Source organism: Emiliania huxleyi (assembly GCF_000372725.1).
Source record: "Emiliania huxleyi CCMP1516 unplaced genomic scaffold EMIHUscaffold_248, whole genome shotgun sequence".
Lineage (NCBI taxonomy): Eukaryota > Haptophyta > Isochrysidales > Noelaerhabdaceae > Emiliania > Emiliania huxleyi.
Window position 1 is genome coordinate 183,569 of NW_005200188.1, and position 13,257 is coordinate 196,825.

The 13,257-nt window shown below is 66.1% G+C and overlaps 6 protein-coding genes across 6 annotated transcripts; 3 read left to right on the forward strand and 3 right to left on the reverse strand.

Annotated features, from left to right (window-relative positions):
* Positions 1-250: 250 nt before the first annotated feature.
* Positions 251-1,062, reverse strand: EMIHUDRAFT_237373 (hypothetical protein; the record flags this gene model as incomplete). Its single annotated transcript, XM_005778326.1, has 3 exons — positions 251-289; positions 382-555; positions 694-1,062. The coding sequence occupies 3 exons, from the start codon at positions 1,060-1,062 to the stop codon at positions 251-253; spliced, it is 582 nt and encodes a 193-aa protein (XP_005778383.1).
* Positions 1,063-3,552: 2,490 nt separating this feature from the next.
* Positions 3,553-6,045, forward strand: EMIHUDRAFT_237375 (hypothetical protein; the record flags this gene model as incomplete). Its single annotated transcript, XM_005778327.1, has 4 exons — positions 3,553-4,988; positions 5,127-5,206; positions 5,407-5,525; positions 5,926-6,045. The coding sequence occupies 4 exons, from the start codon at positions 3,553-3,555 to the stop codon at positions 6,043-6,045; spliced, it is 1,755 nt and encodes a 584-aa protein (XP_005778384.1).
* A 1,168-nt stretch (positions 6,046-7,213) lies between these two features.
* Positions 7,214-7,459, forward strand: EMIHUDRAFT_48003 (hypothetical protein; the record flags this gene model as incomplete). The annotated part of the gene is made up of 1 exon (XM_005778328.1): positions 7,214-7,459. A coding segment is annotated over one exon (246 nt), but the record flags the coding sequence as incomplete, so codon positions are not given.
* A 522-nt stretch (positions 7,460-7,981) lies between these two features.
* EMIHUDRAFT_59874 (hypothetical protein) lies at positions 7,982-8,185 on the forward strand (the record flags this gene model as incomplete). The annotated part of the gene is made up of 1 exon (XM_005778329.1): positions 7,982-8,185. A coding segment is annotated over one exon (204 nt), but the record flags the coding sequence as incomplete, so codon positions are not given.
* A 385-nt stretch (positions 8,186-8,570) lies between these two features.
* EMIHUDRAFT_367212 (hypothetical protein) lies at positions 8,571-8,951 on the reverse strand (the record flags this gene model as incomplete). The annotated part of the gene is made up of 1 exon (XM_005778330.1): positions 8,571-8,951. A coding segment is annotated over one exon (162 nt), but the record flags the coding sequence as incomplete, so codon positions are not given.
* A 2,451-nt stretch (positions 8,952-11,402) lies between these two features.
* EMIHUDRAFT_443554 (hypothetical protein) lies at positions 11,403-12,443 on the reverse strand. The gene has a single exon (XM_005778331.1). It carries the CDS (start codon positions 12,143-12,145, stop codon positions 11,675-11,677), a length of 471 nt encoding a protein of 156 aa, XP_005778388.1. The 5' UTR covers positions 12,146-12,443; the 3' UTR covers positions 11,403-11,674.
* Between the last annotated feature and the right edge of the window lie 814 nt (positions 12,444-13,257).

Consider the following 13,257-nt stretch of genomic DNA (forward strand, 5'->3'; position numbering starts at 1 on the left):
CTCGGAGTCGATGTCGAGGCCGAGATACGCGCGCTCGAGGCCCGGCTTGCGCACGCGCACGCCATCCTCGTCCAGGTAGAATTCGTCCTCGCCGCTGCGCCCCGGGGCGGGAGAGGCCCCGTCCGACTCGTACGACTCCGTCGCTACCACAGGCGGTCTCGGCGGCGGCGGCGGCGGCGGCGGTGGTGGCGGCGGCGCAGTCGAAGGAGGCGAAGGCGGCGAGGGCTCGAGCTTTGGCGGCGGGAGCGCGTCACTCGAGGGTGGAGACGGTTCCTCGCTGGAGTTGCCCCTGCCGTGCGTGGTGGGTGTGCCGTCATCTCGCGGAGAAGGGGACGCCGCCAGCGGAGACGCTCCGCGACTCGTCCCGGGCGGTGTCGCCACCGCCCTCTCGCCCGTTGCCCCACATGAGCTCATCCCGAGAGTGTCGGGAGTGGCCCTGGCAGCGGCAGCCGCCGCCCGTAGCTCCGCCGGCATCTTCCACTGCCGCTGCTTGGTGAGCCGATTGTAGTAGAAGCGGCGGCCGTCCGCGGTGGTCTTTACGACCCACGCGGCCGCCTCGCTGCTACTAGGTGCCACCGCGGCCGTGCGGCCGCCGGCTCCGGCAGCGGGCGGGGCGGCGGGCCGAAACATGTGGCGCTTGGAGACCGGTGCGGCGCTTTGGGATGCAGATGTGTGAGCGTGGGCGCGCCGCACATCCACCTCAACTGGTGACGTCCCCGCAAGCGCGGCGCTCGCTGCCGCGGGCGCGGGCCTCGCCTCCTTGCCACTAGGAGCCTCCTTTTGCCCTGCAAGGCGAGCCTTGAGCTCTGGCATCTTCCACTGCCGCTGCTTGGTCAGCCGATTGTAGTAGAAGCGGCGGCCGTCCGCGGTGGTCTTTACGACCCACGCGGCCGCAACCCTGGCGGCGCGGAGCCTCTCCGTGAGAATGCGCGCCAGTCGGCCGCGGCACATGGCTTGGATGCGCAAGGCTGCTGCCGCGCGCACGCGCCGCCCCATCATCAAGTACAGCCGAGTCGATTTTGCCGCATCGACGCGCGCGTCGTGCTGTCGCCGAAGGAGCATCTCAAGGCCGGGACGCGCCGGCAGACCTCTCGCCGCCTCGCGCGGCACAACGCGATGCGACGCGTCCTCCGCCGCCGCCCCCACTTGCCCCTTCCTCACCTCGGCAGCCACTGCCTCCTCTGGCGCTGCCCCCCCCTCCTCCGCCGCAGGTCCGTCTGCTAGTGCCTCCGATCCTGCCTCTGCCGTCGTCACCGCTCCCGTCGCGGTCACCTCTGCCGTCACCGCGTCCTCCCCTGCGACCTCTGCCTCCGCCTCCGCCTCCGCCTCTGCCTCCGCCTCTGTAGCTTCCCACTTCTCCGCTGCCGGGTCAGACGCCTGCAGATTCTCCTCCGCCTGGGTCAGCCACTGGGGCTCGCCCCCAGTAGTTGCTGGTAGATACTGTACTCGAACGATGACACGCTGCCCGGCACCCACCTCAAGGCTGACGGCAACTGCAGGCGCTCGCGTCAAGCCGTTGCCGTTCAGATTCGCAATACCATCGCACGCGCTGTCGCGACTCGAGGCCGATGCGGCCGCCTGGATTGCCGCCGCAGCCACCGCTCGCACGCTCGCAGATATTTCGTCGCGCGGCGCGGTCCCGTTCAGCGCCATCCGCATGTTTTTTCTTACTCGAGTAGAGGGAAATAAAGAAAAACTCGCGTACGAAAGTATGGTTCTTGCACGTGTGCAAGATTGGGCGTCTTCTGCCGCAGTCCCTTTGATGGACGGCCCCAGGTGGGGGCCACCTCGACTAGGGGTTCGAGCGGAGGGGGATAGTCAGGGCGAGTGCGGGTCAGGAGGCCCTAAAACGGCGGGAGGGGTAGGGGTGCCGCTGTAGGGGTGTGGAGGGGTCGGGAGGGCGGGAGTGTGGACCGTGACCTAAAGCCCTCCACCGGCAGAGGTGTCAGGCGGCAGGGCCCAGGAGGGGTGGGGGCTGGGAGGGCTGGCCAAAAGCGAGGCGTAGGAGGGCTCGTGAGGGCTTGGGAGGGGTGGAGAGCTCGGAGGGGTCGGAGGGCTCAGAGGGCAGAGAGGCACGAGGGTGGCGCTGGTGGGCTCGTGAGGGCTCGGGAGGGCTCACAAGGGATGGAGTGCCCGGAGGGCTCGGAGGGGCGAGCCGCCGAACCGGGCTCGGGGGGCTCGGAGGGCTCGGAGGGCTCGGAGGGCTCGGAGGGCTCGGAGGGCTCGGAGGGCTGGAGGGCTCCAGTAGGGCTCGGAGGGGTCTGGAGGGCTCGGAAGCTCGAGCCCTCCGAGCCCTCTTGGGGGGCAGTCACATAAGCCGCGACTTCGTTTTTTTATCTTTTTGCGACCCCTCCCGGAGGGCCCTTCCGACCCCTCTCGAGCCCTACCGCCACGAAGATCCTCCCTTGTCCGACCGTCCCTCCGAGCCCACCCGGCGTCCGGGGAGGGGGTTAGCCCTGTGGAGCCCTCCCGACGCCGATCCGACGGGGACCCCTCCAGCCCTGTGGGCTGGCGAGCCCTCCGGTCGGAGGGGTGGAAGTGGGAGGGCTCGAGGACGGACCTCTCTCGCTCCGGGAGGGTGGAGGGGTGCAGGGTGGAGGGGGTGGAGGGGTGGCTGAGCCCTCTAGCTCTTCCGATAAGCCCTACCCCTCCCGCCGTTTTAGGGCTTGCTGACCCGCTATGGTCAGGGCCGTCCATCAGAGCTCCAGTGTAAGCTCGGAGACACCCCACTAGTGCGGCTCGACCTCTTTGAGTCACTGCCTTCCCGGCGGGTTTGCGCTGTAGAGCCTCTACAACAAACTCTACAGCAAAATCGCGCTCTACAGTGCTCTACATCTGCATCGCTCTGTCCCGCGCCGGATGTAGAGCTCTACAGCTCTACAGCGCTCCAGAGCGCTCTACATCTCTACAGCTCTACAGCGCTCTACACTCTACATCCTCTACACCCTCCCTCAGGGTGGGGGGTGGGGGCCACCTCGAACCCCCGGCCAGGGATTCGAGCGGAGGGTGCCCCGGATTCATCTATCCGTTGGGCCCCGGTACATTCATTAGAACTGATCACTTTGCGCAGCAGCCGTCCCTTCGCCGACTCACCTGGCAACCCTGTCTGCACGTCTCGCGCGCGCGTGAACAGGGCTCCAGGCCCCAAATTACGTGTGAGTGTTAGAGTTGTTTGGTATTGCTAAAAATCTCTCTCTCTCTCCCGACTCAGCGCCGACTGGACGGCAGTGCGCTGCGTTGTCGCTCTGTCGTGCACGCTCTCGTGCCTCGTTGTTGTGATGTCTTTGGCTCACGCCAGGGCGCTCGTTGCTCCTCCGTCTCTTTGTATCTTCCATACTGCGTTTATCAGAAGACCGCACTTCTCGTGGCGATGCGGCTTTCTTTTCTCCCTCTGTGGTGTGTGCACCGTGTGCACCCCGGCCTGTTGTCTCACCTCTGGCCCCCAAGATCGTTTTGGTCGTCACATTGTGATCCCCAATACCTCGCAGTGCTCATCCTCGTCCCGCCCGGCGGGAGCGGCGCTGGAGGGTGGTAGCGCCAAGTACGACGGCGATGCCACGCGCTCCGCCTCAATCGCCGGCGCTCGAGCAGCTTGGCCTCGAAGAGCTCCACGACCTGCACTCGGCCGTGCTGCTCGCCGTCGTGCGTGCGCATGGCGTGCCGGCGGCCATCAGCCTCGTCGGCGCCAGCTTGCAGTCTCTCGCGAGTGCGGCCGCTTTGCAAAAACCGAGTGGCGTTGCATTGTCCATAGCCTCGACGTCAGATCGATGGCGCGACGCCGCACGCGCTGCGAGAGAGCTGCCAGATCCGTGGCGCAACGAGGTCCAAGTCAGCACGGCACTCGGCGTCCGGAGGCGCTATGATGCTGCGAGCCGCACGTGGACTGCTGATGCCGTCCTGGTAAGGCTTGAGCGTGATCCCTTTGCTCGTGGCGGAATGCGCCTATGCCACCGTTGCAAGGTGCTGCAAAGCGCACAGCAAGGATGGCACGGTGCGGGCACGAATTTCGTCGCCAAGGAGTATGCAGCCAATGAGCCCGACAGCGTCGCTCTGCTGGAGGCAGACTGCCGGATGCAGGGGCAGGCCAAGGCCTTTGCGATGGCCTTCAATGCGCAGCGCGTGCCCAAGCCCGTCGACTTTGTTCAGTGCTGGATGCTGGCGCTTCCCGGCCGCGGCCACTTTGCCGTCGAGCCATTCCTCTCGGGCGATTTCACAAAATACTCGTCCAACTCGGGCTATGTGACGGATGAGATCATCCGCTACACGCCGCACGCGTTCAGCCACTTCACGTTTGAGTATTCGCGCGGCAGGGAGATCGTCGTCGACGTGCAGGGCGTCGGCGATATGCTCACGGACCCGCAGGTCCACACGCGGAGCGGCGAGGGGTTCGGGCGCGGCAACATGGGCCTGAGAGGGATGGCGCTCTTCTTTGCGAGCCACGAGTGCAATCCGATCTGCAAGAGGCTCGGGCTGCACCCGTTCGCACGGCACGCCGCGTCCTCGGCAGCGACGGTGCCCGCGGCCACGGCGGCGGGCGAGGAGGTGGGCCCGCTCGCTCTGATCGTCGCGCCGCCCGCGAGGCCGATCGCGACGGCCGTCGAGAGCAGCGAGCGGCTGCACGCGCCGATCCATTTTGCGCTCGCGCTGCTGCACGCGCGCTCGGTCCGATCGGGCGATGAGAGCCTGGGGCCGGGCGTGTTCGCGACGCCCGCGCGAGGTCTCTACCACCTCGCGGCGAGCGCGGCGCTCGGCCACTTGCCCGCGATCACGGCGCTAGCCTGCTTGCATTCGCAGGTTCGTCCGCGCAAGGGCGTGCTGGCGGCACTGGCGGACTCGCTGCAGAGGCCGCTCGGAAAGGACGAGACGTTGGCGACTCGGTACACGCTGCAGGCGGCGGAGGCGGGCGTCGCGAGCGCGATGAGCGCGGTCGCGCTCGCGTACGAGCACGGCGTGGGCGTGGAGGAGAGCGCGGCCAAGGCGGCAAAGTGGTACCGCGCGGTGCTGGGTGCGAGCGGTGGCGGGCGCGACGAGGCGGGAGATGGCGGGCGGGCCGAGGGGGCGGAGCGAGAGGCGTGGCGAGACGAGGCCGAGGAGGAGGCGCGGCGGCTGGCAGGCGGCGACATGAGCGAGTATGACGTGCTGTCGGCGCTGGCGAGGCTGTACGAAGCGGGAGACGGCGATCTGCGGCGCGACGAGCGGATGGCTCGTGAGCTGGAGTTTCTGGCGAGGGGAGCGAGGCGGAGGGAGAGGGAGTCGAGGGAGGAGGAGGAGGAAGAGGATAGGGGAGGGGAGGTGGTGGTGTGAGTGCGCCTGTGAGAGAGAGCTGTGGTCTGCTGGTGTTAAACTAAAAAAGAATTACAGGCGCGCACCGGAACCTCCGCTCTCTGTCTTGGCCGTGGCGGGCAGCCGGAGCGCCACTGAACATGGCTGACACAGCACGCGCGCCGAAGAAGTGTGCGATGCCACTGTTCGCAGACACGAGTGACAGCGCGACCACCGTCAAGCTCACGGTCCCCGACAGCCCTGTGCCAATCAACCAGTTTGATCCATCTCCGAGAGTGAAAAGCACAGCAATGTCGTCGTCGTCGAGGCCCCCACCAGGCCCCCACAAAGCCTGCGCGCAGCCTGCGCGTTCCAACCTGTCCCCTCTCTACTGTGGAGCAGTGTGCTGTGGGGAGAGCTAGGGGAGAGGCGAGGATGGTTTCATTGGTTACACAACATGTACATCCTGTCACTAGGTTAGGTTAGGTATAGAAAGGTGAAGAACAGCCAGGCTCGGACTGGACACCAACGCGGTATGGGTGGACGCGGGACAGATGATGACCACACGTACGAGCGACACACAGATGTCACTCACCCCGCAGTGATTTTTCTCTTTTTTCCTTCGCCTGCCGGAGCATCACGTCGCTCAGCGCGTAAGTGCAGGCGGCGAAGGACGGGTCCGAGGTCAACAGGCCGCGCGCGATGGCGATGCGCCGCCGCGGCCAGGAGAGCGCAATAGATGAGGGCGTCCTCGCATTTCATGGCGCGTATGGCTTAGACTGACTGGTTTTCCGGCGAGCTGAATGCCGCCAGCAAGCCTCCGGGGGTCTGCTCCGAGCCAGAGGGAATCTTGCCCTCCCTCCGGTGCCGTCCGCGTTGTCAGTTAGCAGCGAGTGCGCATTTCCACCGTCCTCGCCGCTCAGTGGATTCGACCATTCAACCAGCGCATCCAGCCGCTCTCGAGCGCGCCCTCATGAATGGCCTGGGTCTTAATGAGCAGTTCTCGCAGCTCATCCACCGCCGCCGCTTCATCCACCGCCTGCCACAAGGTCAAGGACGGCAGCGGCGGAGTTTTGGCTGTCGGCACCCTACTACACATGTCACTCACGCACTTGGAGCACTTGGAGTGCAGTCAGCAACCTCACGCCCAGGACCGGGGAGCTGAGCCGCGGAGCACTTGGAGCACTTGGAGTGCAATCAGTAACCGCACATCCAGGGCCGGGGAGCTCAGAAGCGCACCCAGCGGGCCGGATGATTGGCATCGGGTTGCGGGCAGAAAAAGAAAGAAACAACACCCAAGGGAGGGATGGGAGGACGGCACGCCGCCACCACACAGGGATTTTAAGGAGAGGTGTGTGGTGCGCTAGCCGTCGCCCACCCTAGGGAGTCTGCCTCTTCCTATCTCTCTTCGCAGTCTCTCGCCGCTTCTCGCTGCAACCTTCATGCCACCTCGCGGTCGTCCCACTCTCGTCGTTCTCTCCCTTGTCATTTCCTCCTCTGTCGCGTCGTTCTCTTCTGCCTCGTCCTGTGACGCCGCCGCCTGCCGGTCCCTTGTTCTCGCGGTTTCTTTCGCCTTTTTCGGCGCAACTCCGTCGTCCTCGCGGCGTATCCTGGCCCCTCGAGTCTATCGAGCTCCCCTCGCGCAAGGACCACATTTCTGACTCCCACTCCGATCATTTGCCTCCAAGTCATGTTGTTGCTCAGGCAACAAAGCCCTCGGCCTCTTTTTTTCTCTTTTTCCAATGAGGATGGCCTTGGGGCGCGCTCTAGCTCTTCGACTCTGCCCACACTGAGCTGCTGTGTTGACTGGAATTGGGCAATGCTCGCCGCCGCGCTCGCCTGGCGGCTGCCTGGCCGGCGTGACGACCTGATCGACTCCATCTACTCCGATCCTTCAGCTTCTCAGGAGCCGTCGCCGGAGCTTCCGTCCTCGCAGACGCTCGAGGTGGACGAGGCTGGCGAGCCTGTGCTCGCCCGCATGACCTACGTGGACGAGGAGACGTGCATCGGGTGCAAGAATTGCGCTCTGGTGGCGCGCAACACGTTCGTCATGAATGACGACTTCGCTGGCAAGGCTCGCGTATTCTCGCAGGGCGGCGACAGTGAAGATCTGATTGACGAGGCCATCGACACGTGCCCGGTGAACTGCATCCATTACGTGTCGTTCGAGGACCTCGTCACTCTGGAGAGCGAGCGAGCGATGCGCGAAGGCAGCCTCGACTTCAACAACTACGCAGCGTTCAAGCGAGCGTGGACGGGACAGGACGCGGCCGTCCCCGAGACGCAGGCCACTTACTATGGCTCGCTTGCGATGGGAAATCGATGCACGAATTGCCCCAGCCGAGGGTGCGCGGACTGCCCCATGTTTGGCGTCGGCCTGAACCCGCTCTACCTCAGGCGCCTCGAGCGGCGCCAGGCGTCCGGTGCCGTGCGCCGGCGCGAGGCAGACCAGCGTGTGCAGGAGCTCATCGATGGCATCTACGAGGAGGCGACCGGAGCCCAATCGGCCGCGGCCACGGCCGCCACGCCGTTTGAGGAGAGCTGGGACGCGATCTTCGGCGACTATAGCGTGGCCGACCTCGACAAGGAGTGCGGCGTGTCCGGCTTGGCGACGGCGGCGGAGCCGGCGGCGCTGCGAGAGTCGTCGCCGGACGAGGCGGAGGAACGATTCCGAGAAGTGATCGACGACGACGTCCTCGCCACACAAAACCTCGACCCGTACGCGATCCTCGGAGTGGCGCGTGACGCGCCCCTCTCCGACATAAGGCGCGCGTTCCGGCGACAGGCGATGCGGTGGCACCCAGATCGCTGCGCGTCACTGCCAGAGCTCGAGAGGCTGTCGGCCGAGCTGATATTCAAGCAGGTCACCCTCGCGCACGAGGTACTCACGGACGAGGCGAAGCGGCGCAAGTACGACGCGGGCAGCGCCGAGCTCTCCGACCTCGTCGCCGGCTTCTGGGACTCGCTCGTGCGGCGGATGCAGGGCAGGCGCCGGGCAAGAGCAGGCGATGGGTTGAGGTCGAGAGGGCCAGTCGCGCCCGGCAGCGGTCTCTCCCTCCTAGAGCTTGCCAGGGAGGAGAAGGAGGCCTTGCCACGCCTCGGAGGCGGCTCACCGGACGATTGAAACGGCGTGGCACGCCCAACACAACACGCACATGCATATTACTTAATTCGACATGCACATGCTACATGTGTGCATGTGCATGTGCATGTGGAATCGGAAACTGGAATGTGCTGCTGCGCCGGGTGGGTGGGGGTGCTACCGCATATCCATGCACATGCACATAGGCCCCGAAGGAGAGACATTTACGTAGAAACAAGAAGAGCGGCGGGGGCCCGCGGGGAAACACGCACCTCACGCACTAGTGCGACATGGGCACGCTATCACCCGCCCTCGGGAGGTGGAGGCACAGGGGGCTATCCGGGTTACCTGCAGCGGGCTTCGGACGCTTTTTGCGCTAGAATTCAATCGACGGGCCCGCGCCCCCGCGCAGCGCGATGCCGCGCGACTTGCCCGTCGCGGCCAAAGATGGCGAAGGGCTCGGCCTCGCTGCGCGTCGGCACCAGCAGCACCAGCAGCAGACCAGCTTGGCAGCGATCAGCGCGACGCCGATGAACGCGCTATGGTGCGGCGCGGCAGCGGCGGCAGAGGCAGTGCCACTAAACACGTGTGCCATGGCTCGCTTCGCCTCCGTTAGCGCAACCGCTGCCGCCGCCTGCGCCTGTGCCATATCGTCGCCCTCGCCTGCTACCCCACCCGTGACCACTGCGCCGCCATCGACGGCTCCACCGCCACCGCCACCGCTGCCCTCGCCACTGCTGTCGCCCTTGCTTCCCTCGTCGCCGCCACTTTTACCGCCCCGCTTGCGCCGGCCACGCCGCTTGCCGCGCCTACGACGGCGCGCTCGCGACCTCTTCACCAGCGTCTACTCGGACGTCTACCACTGCTACGACGCGGGCTGCACCGCCCGACCCTCTTCGCCCGCTCGCTCGCGGGGGCCTCGTTGGACGCCTAGCGCGCGCCGTCAGAGGTAGCGGAGAGGTGTGCATCCAGGGCGGGGCGTCATCGCCGCGGCCGGGGCGGCGCCTCGTCGGCCGCCTTGACGCCGCTGCCCGTGAGCTCGCCGTCCACCTCCTCGCCGCCTCCTGCCTCCGCAGCAGCGGGCGGAGGCGGCGGGGGCGGGGACGGCGGCACGGCGGTCGCGCGAGACTTTGCCTTGCGCCGGCCTTGCTTGCGCTGGCCTGTGCAATGACGGGGAGGCGTGGGGAGCCTGCGCGTGCGTCCCCACTCCGCAGCTCCTCTTCTGTCCTGCATCCTTGCGACGCGTCCGCCGCCGCTTACGCCCACCCTCACCAGCCGCGGCAGCACCCTCCGTCTCCTTCGCCTCCTTTGCAGCATCTGCCGTGTCGGGAAGGTCCGCAGCCTTCTCCTCTTTCTTCTCCTCCGCCGCGGCGGCGATCTCGGCTGGCGCTGCAGCCTCTTGGCTCGCGCCCCCCGAGCGCTTCTTGCGCCGCTTGCCGCCGCGCCGCTTATTCCGCCGGCTCGGCTGATCCACTTTCCCTTCCTCTCCAACTCCCTTCTCGTCGCCTGTTGGCTTGGTCGGCGCAGCTTGGTCGGCGGTGCTGGCGGTGGAGTTGACGGCTGTCGCGCTGTCCTGTTTTCGGCGTCGCCGGTTATGCCGTCCGCCCTTCCGTCGGCCGCGACCCTTTGCCCCGCCTTTATCTCCCTCATCGCCACCGCCCCCCTCAGCAGGCGCAGCAGAGAGGAGCCGCCCTCGGTGCGGCACGACACCGAAGAAATGGGGAGCACCCTGCGCGGCAGTCGCGAACGCGACGAAGAAGAGCACAACGGCAGAGCACGTCATGTGTGCTCTGCCAAGGACGCCTCAACGATCCGGTCTCGACGACGATCCGGCGCCGAGGGCTACCTCCTGTATCGGGGTAATGGGGGGTTTACGAGGTGTGAACGTGAACAGAGTAGCCAGATCGCTGTCGATCGTTACGGCACGCATGGGGGGCCTCCCGGACGTATGATCCTAGCCCAATAAGCGCCACGGAGCAGATTTGGATTTTTGACAGAATTAAATGCACTGCCCCCGCACGGTACTAACGATCGTAGTTTTGGGGGCGGCGCCCCTCACGGCACCACACTGACGCAGGACAGCCCGAGATTAGCCTAGCAGTGACTGGGAATCGCCTGCCGGTCGGCTTGGCATGAGCCAAGCACTTGGGTGGCCGTCAACCGAGTCCGAGCGGCGCCTGAGGTGGGTGCCACGGCGTCCGCACGAAGGCGTGGCGGGGTGAGGAGCCAGGGGTGGTGAACACCTCCCCGACGGGCGCGCGGCGCGCCGGATGGTCCGCCGAGGCCGCCGCCGCCCCGGCGGCGGCGATGGGGGCGGCGGCGCCGACCCGGCCGGCGTTTGTCGGCTCCACCTACAGAAGAGCAGTCTCTGTGGGTCGACGATACTAACTCGGTAGTAACGCTGAGCGGTGCTGTGCGACGCCGCGCCGTGCGCGAGGCGACCTCCTGAGGCTACCTGAGCTGGCAATGGATGCCACCAGGACGCACGGCTAGCAGGAGCCAGTCGGGCATGCCCTGCTGTGGAGCAGAGCCTGCTGGCGCACCGGCGATACTAACTCAGCGTGCCGCGAGAGGCGAATCTGGGCGACTTTGGAGGCGCAGTTCTCGAGGTTGCCGTCGACGATTGATGTCGGGTAACTTGTCACTGCCGTCCGGGAAGCTCTTCTCTCAGCAGGCCGAGCGCCGTGGCATCGCGCGGCTCGCAGCGCTGTCGCGGCGCCGAGAACCCCCAAAACTCGCGAGACCTCGATACTAACAAAGACTACGATACTGGAGGTAGACTTCGTCGAGAAGAAACCAGACCGCTTTGAGTAACCGGACACACCGCAGACTGCGAAAAGAGATACGAGGAGGCAGACCCCCCAGGGTGGGCGACGGCTAGCGCATCACACCCTCCTCTCCTTAAAATCCCTGTGTGGTGGCGGCGTGCCGTTCTCCCATCCCTCCCTTGGGTTGTGTGTTTTCTTTCTTTCTTTTACGCCGCCGGTGGCATCTCTTTCCACCCAAGAAGCCCGTTTGGAGGGATGGGCGGCAGAGTGTGCGCGGGCGGTGAAGTGCTAGTCCTCTCATCAATTTAGAACGAAACGCCCCTCCCTCCCTTCTTCCCTCTATCCCTTTTGCTCTCTAACCTAGACACAGACAGACTGTTCACCAACCAATCCTCTACCCCTCCCTCTCTCCCCATCCTAGACTCCCTCCACGCGTCCGATCTGGCCAGCCTGGCAAACAGGCTCCTGCGGCAAAAACATACTCGCGCGGGAGCATTTCGCTCTAGCTGAGGGGCTCGCTAAACGCTCGCCGAGCTCCATGCTGTGCAACACCACCTCCTCACTAATCGTCAGGGGCGCGGAGAGCGCAGTGCACTGCGGTGAGGCTGCGCAGCGGGGGCTCGCCCCCTGCACCGCGCTCAGCGACGCAGGGGAGGGCGGTCGGTGGCGGCGGCGGCGAGGCGCGAGGCGGTGGCGGCGGTGGTGCGGGCGGCGGGATGACAGGGGAGGCGGCGGGATTGACAGGGGAGGCGGCGGCCACGAGCGGAGCGGCGCGAGAAGGGGGGGGGGCGGCGGCGAGGCGCCGGTGAGCGAGGCGCCCGCGCCATATCAGAGGGACGCGCCGCTGCGAGATGGAGGGCGGCGGTGACGGAGGCGAGGCGCGAGGCGGCGGCGGCGGCGGCGGCGGCGGCGGCGGCGGCGGCGGCGGCGGCGAGAACGGCGGCACCGAGTCTTGGTGAGCGGCGGCGGGAGGAGGAGCAGCGGCGGCGCTCGCTCGCTGTTGACGGGATTGCTTTTGAGCCTGGGAGCCCATGCCACTGCGACCGGCGTGCCCGGGAACGGAGATCGCGCGCGCGCCGCCACTCACGACGCGCGCGCGATCTTCGCGGAGTCGGGTCCCCAGAGGGAAGCGGTCTTCTCGGCCGACGTCCAGCGGCGCGCAAGGAAGCAGGCGCAGCGGAGGCGGCCTAGCACCGGCTCGGCGCCGGGCGGTTGCGCTGCCCGCGAGCCGCGTCCTGAGCCTCGGCAGCGCGCTGCGCGGCGCGGCGCTCGCGCTGCTTCTGTGCCGAGAGCGGCATGATTCGCCAGCTGAAGCTCGAGACTCCTCGGGTCCGCGAATTCCGCCGGTCACGATTTGCGCAGGTTGAGCGGAAATTGGCGTAAGCGTCTGAAAGCAGTCTTGGGTGGTTAAAACCCCCGCCGCCGCAACCGCGCGCATTTCGTTGGGGCTGGCATAGCGGTGCGATTGCCGCAACAACTCGGTGTGTGTATGAATAGACAGGTGTGTGTGTGTGTGTGTGTGTGTGTGTGTGTGTGTGTGTGTGTGTGTGTGTGTGTGTGTGTGTGTGTGTGTGTGTGTGTGTGTGTGTGTGTCCGACTGCGGGGTCGGCGACGGAGAGAACGAGAGGGGAGAGGGAGAGTGCGTGTCTGCGTCCTCGGCGCAGGACGCGGTATCCCTGTGTGTGTGTCCTAGCAGCATGCTCCATGCCGGTGAGGTGTGTGTGTGAATTGGATATCGGTCTGTTATCAGTCAAACACTTATTTATGTTTCTTATCACCGGAGCTCGGGCGCACTCGGGGACGGGGGCGGGCGAGCTCTACAGGCGGAAGACCAAGAGAGCCCTGACCCCTAGGCGCTAGGGGGGTGCGCGGTCGCAGGGAAGGGGCCGTAAAGTAAACACGGGTCTCCGAGGGTTAGCTAGGAGAGGGGGCTTCGCTTTGGAGAAGAATTCGCGGTGCCAAAACGGTTAAACTCACGCGTGATTTACGGCCCCTTCCCTGCGACCGCGCACCCCCCTAGCCGGGGTCACTGCTCTCTCTCTTGGTCTTCCGCCCATAGAGGATAGAGCTCCCGCCCCCGTCCCCGAGTGCGCCCGAGCTCCGGTGTGTGTGTGTTGAAGAAACATAACTCATAAGTGTTTGACT

Bases quoted from the DNA above. Each gene is read 5' to 3' on its own strand.
- EMIHUDRAFT_443554 (XM_005778331.1), bottom strand. From the start codon at position 12,145: ATGGGCTCCCAGGCTCAAAAGCAATCCCGTCAACAGCGAGCGAGCGCC.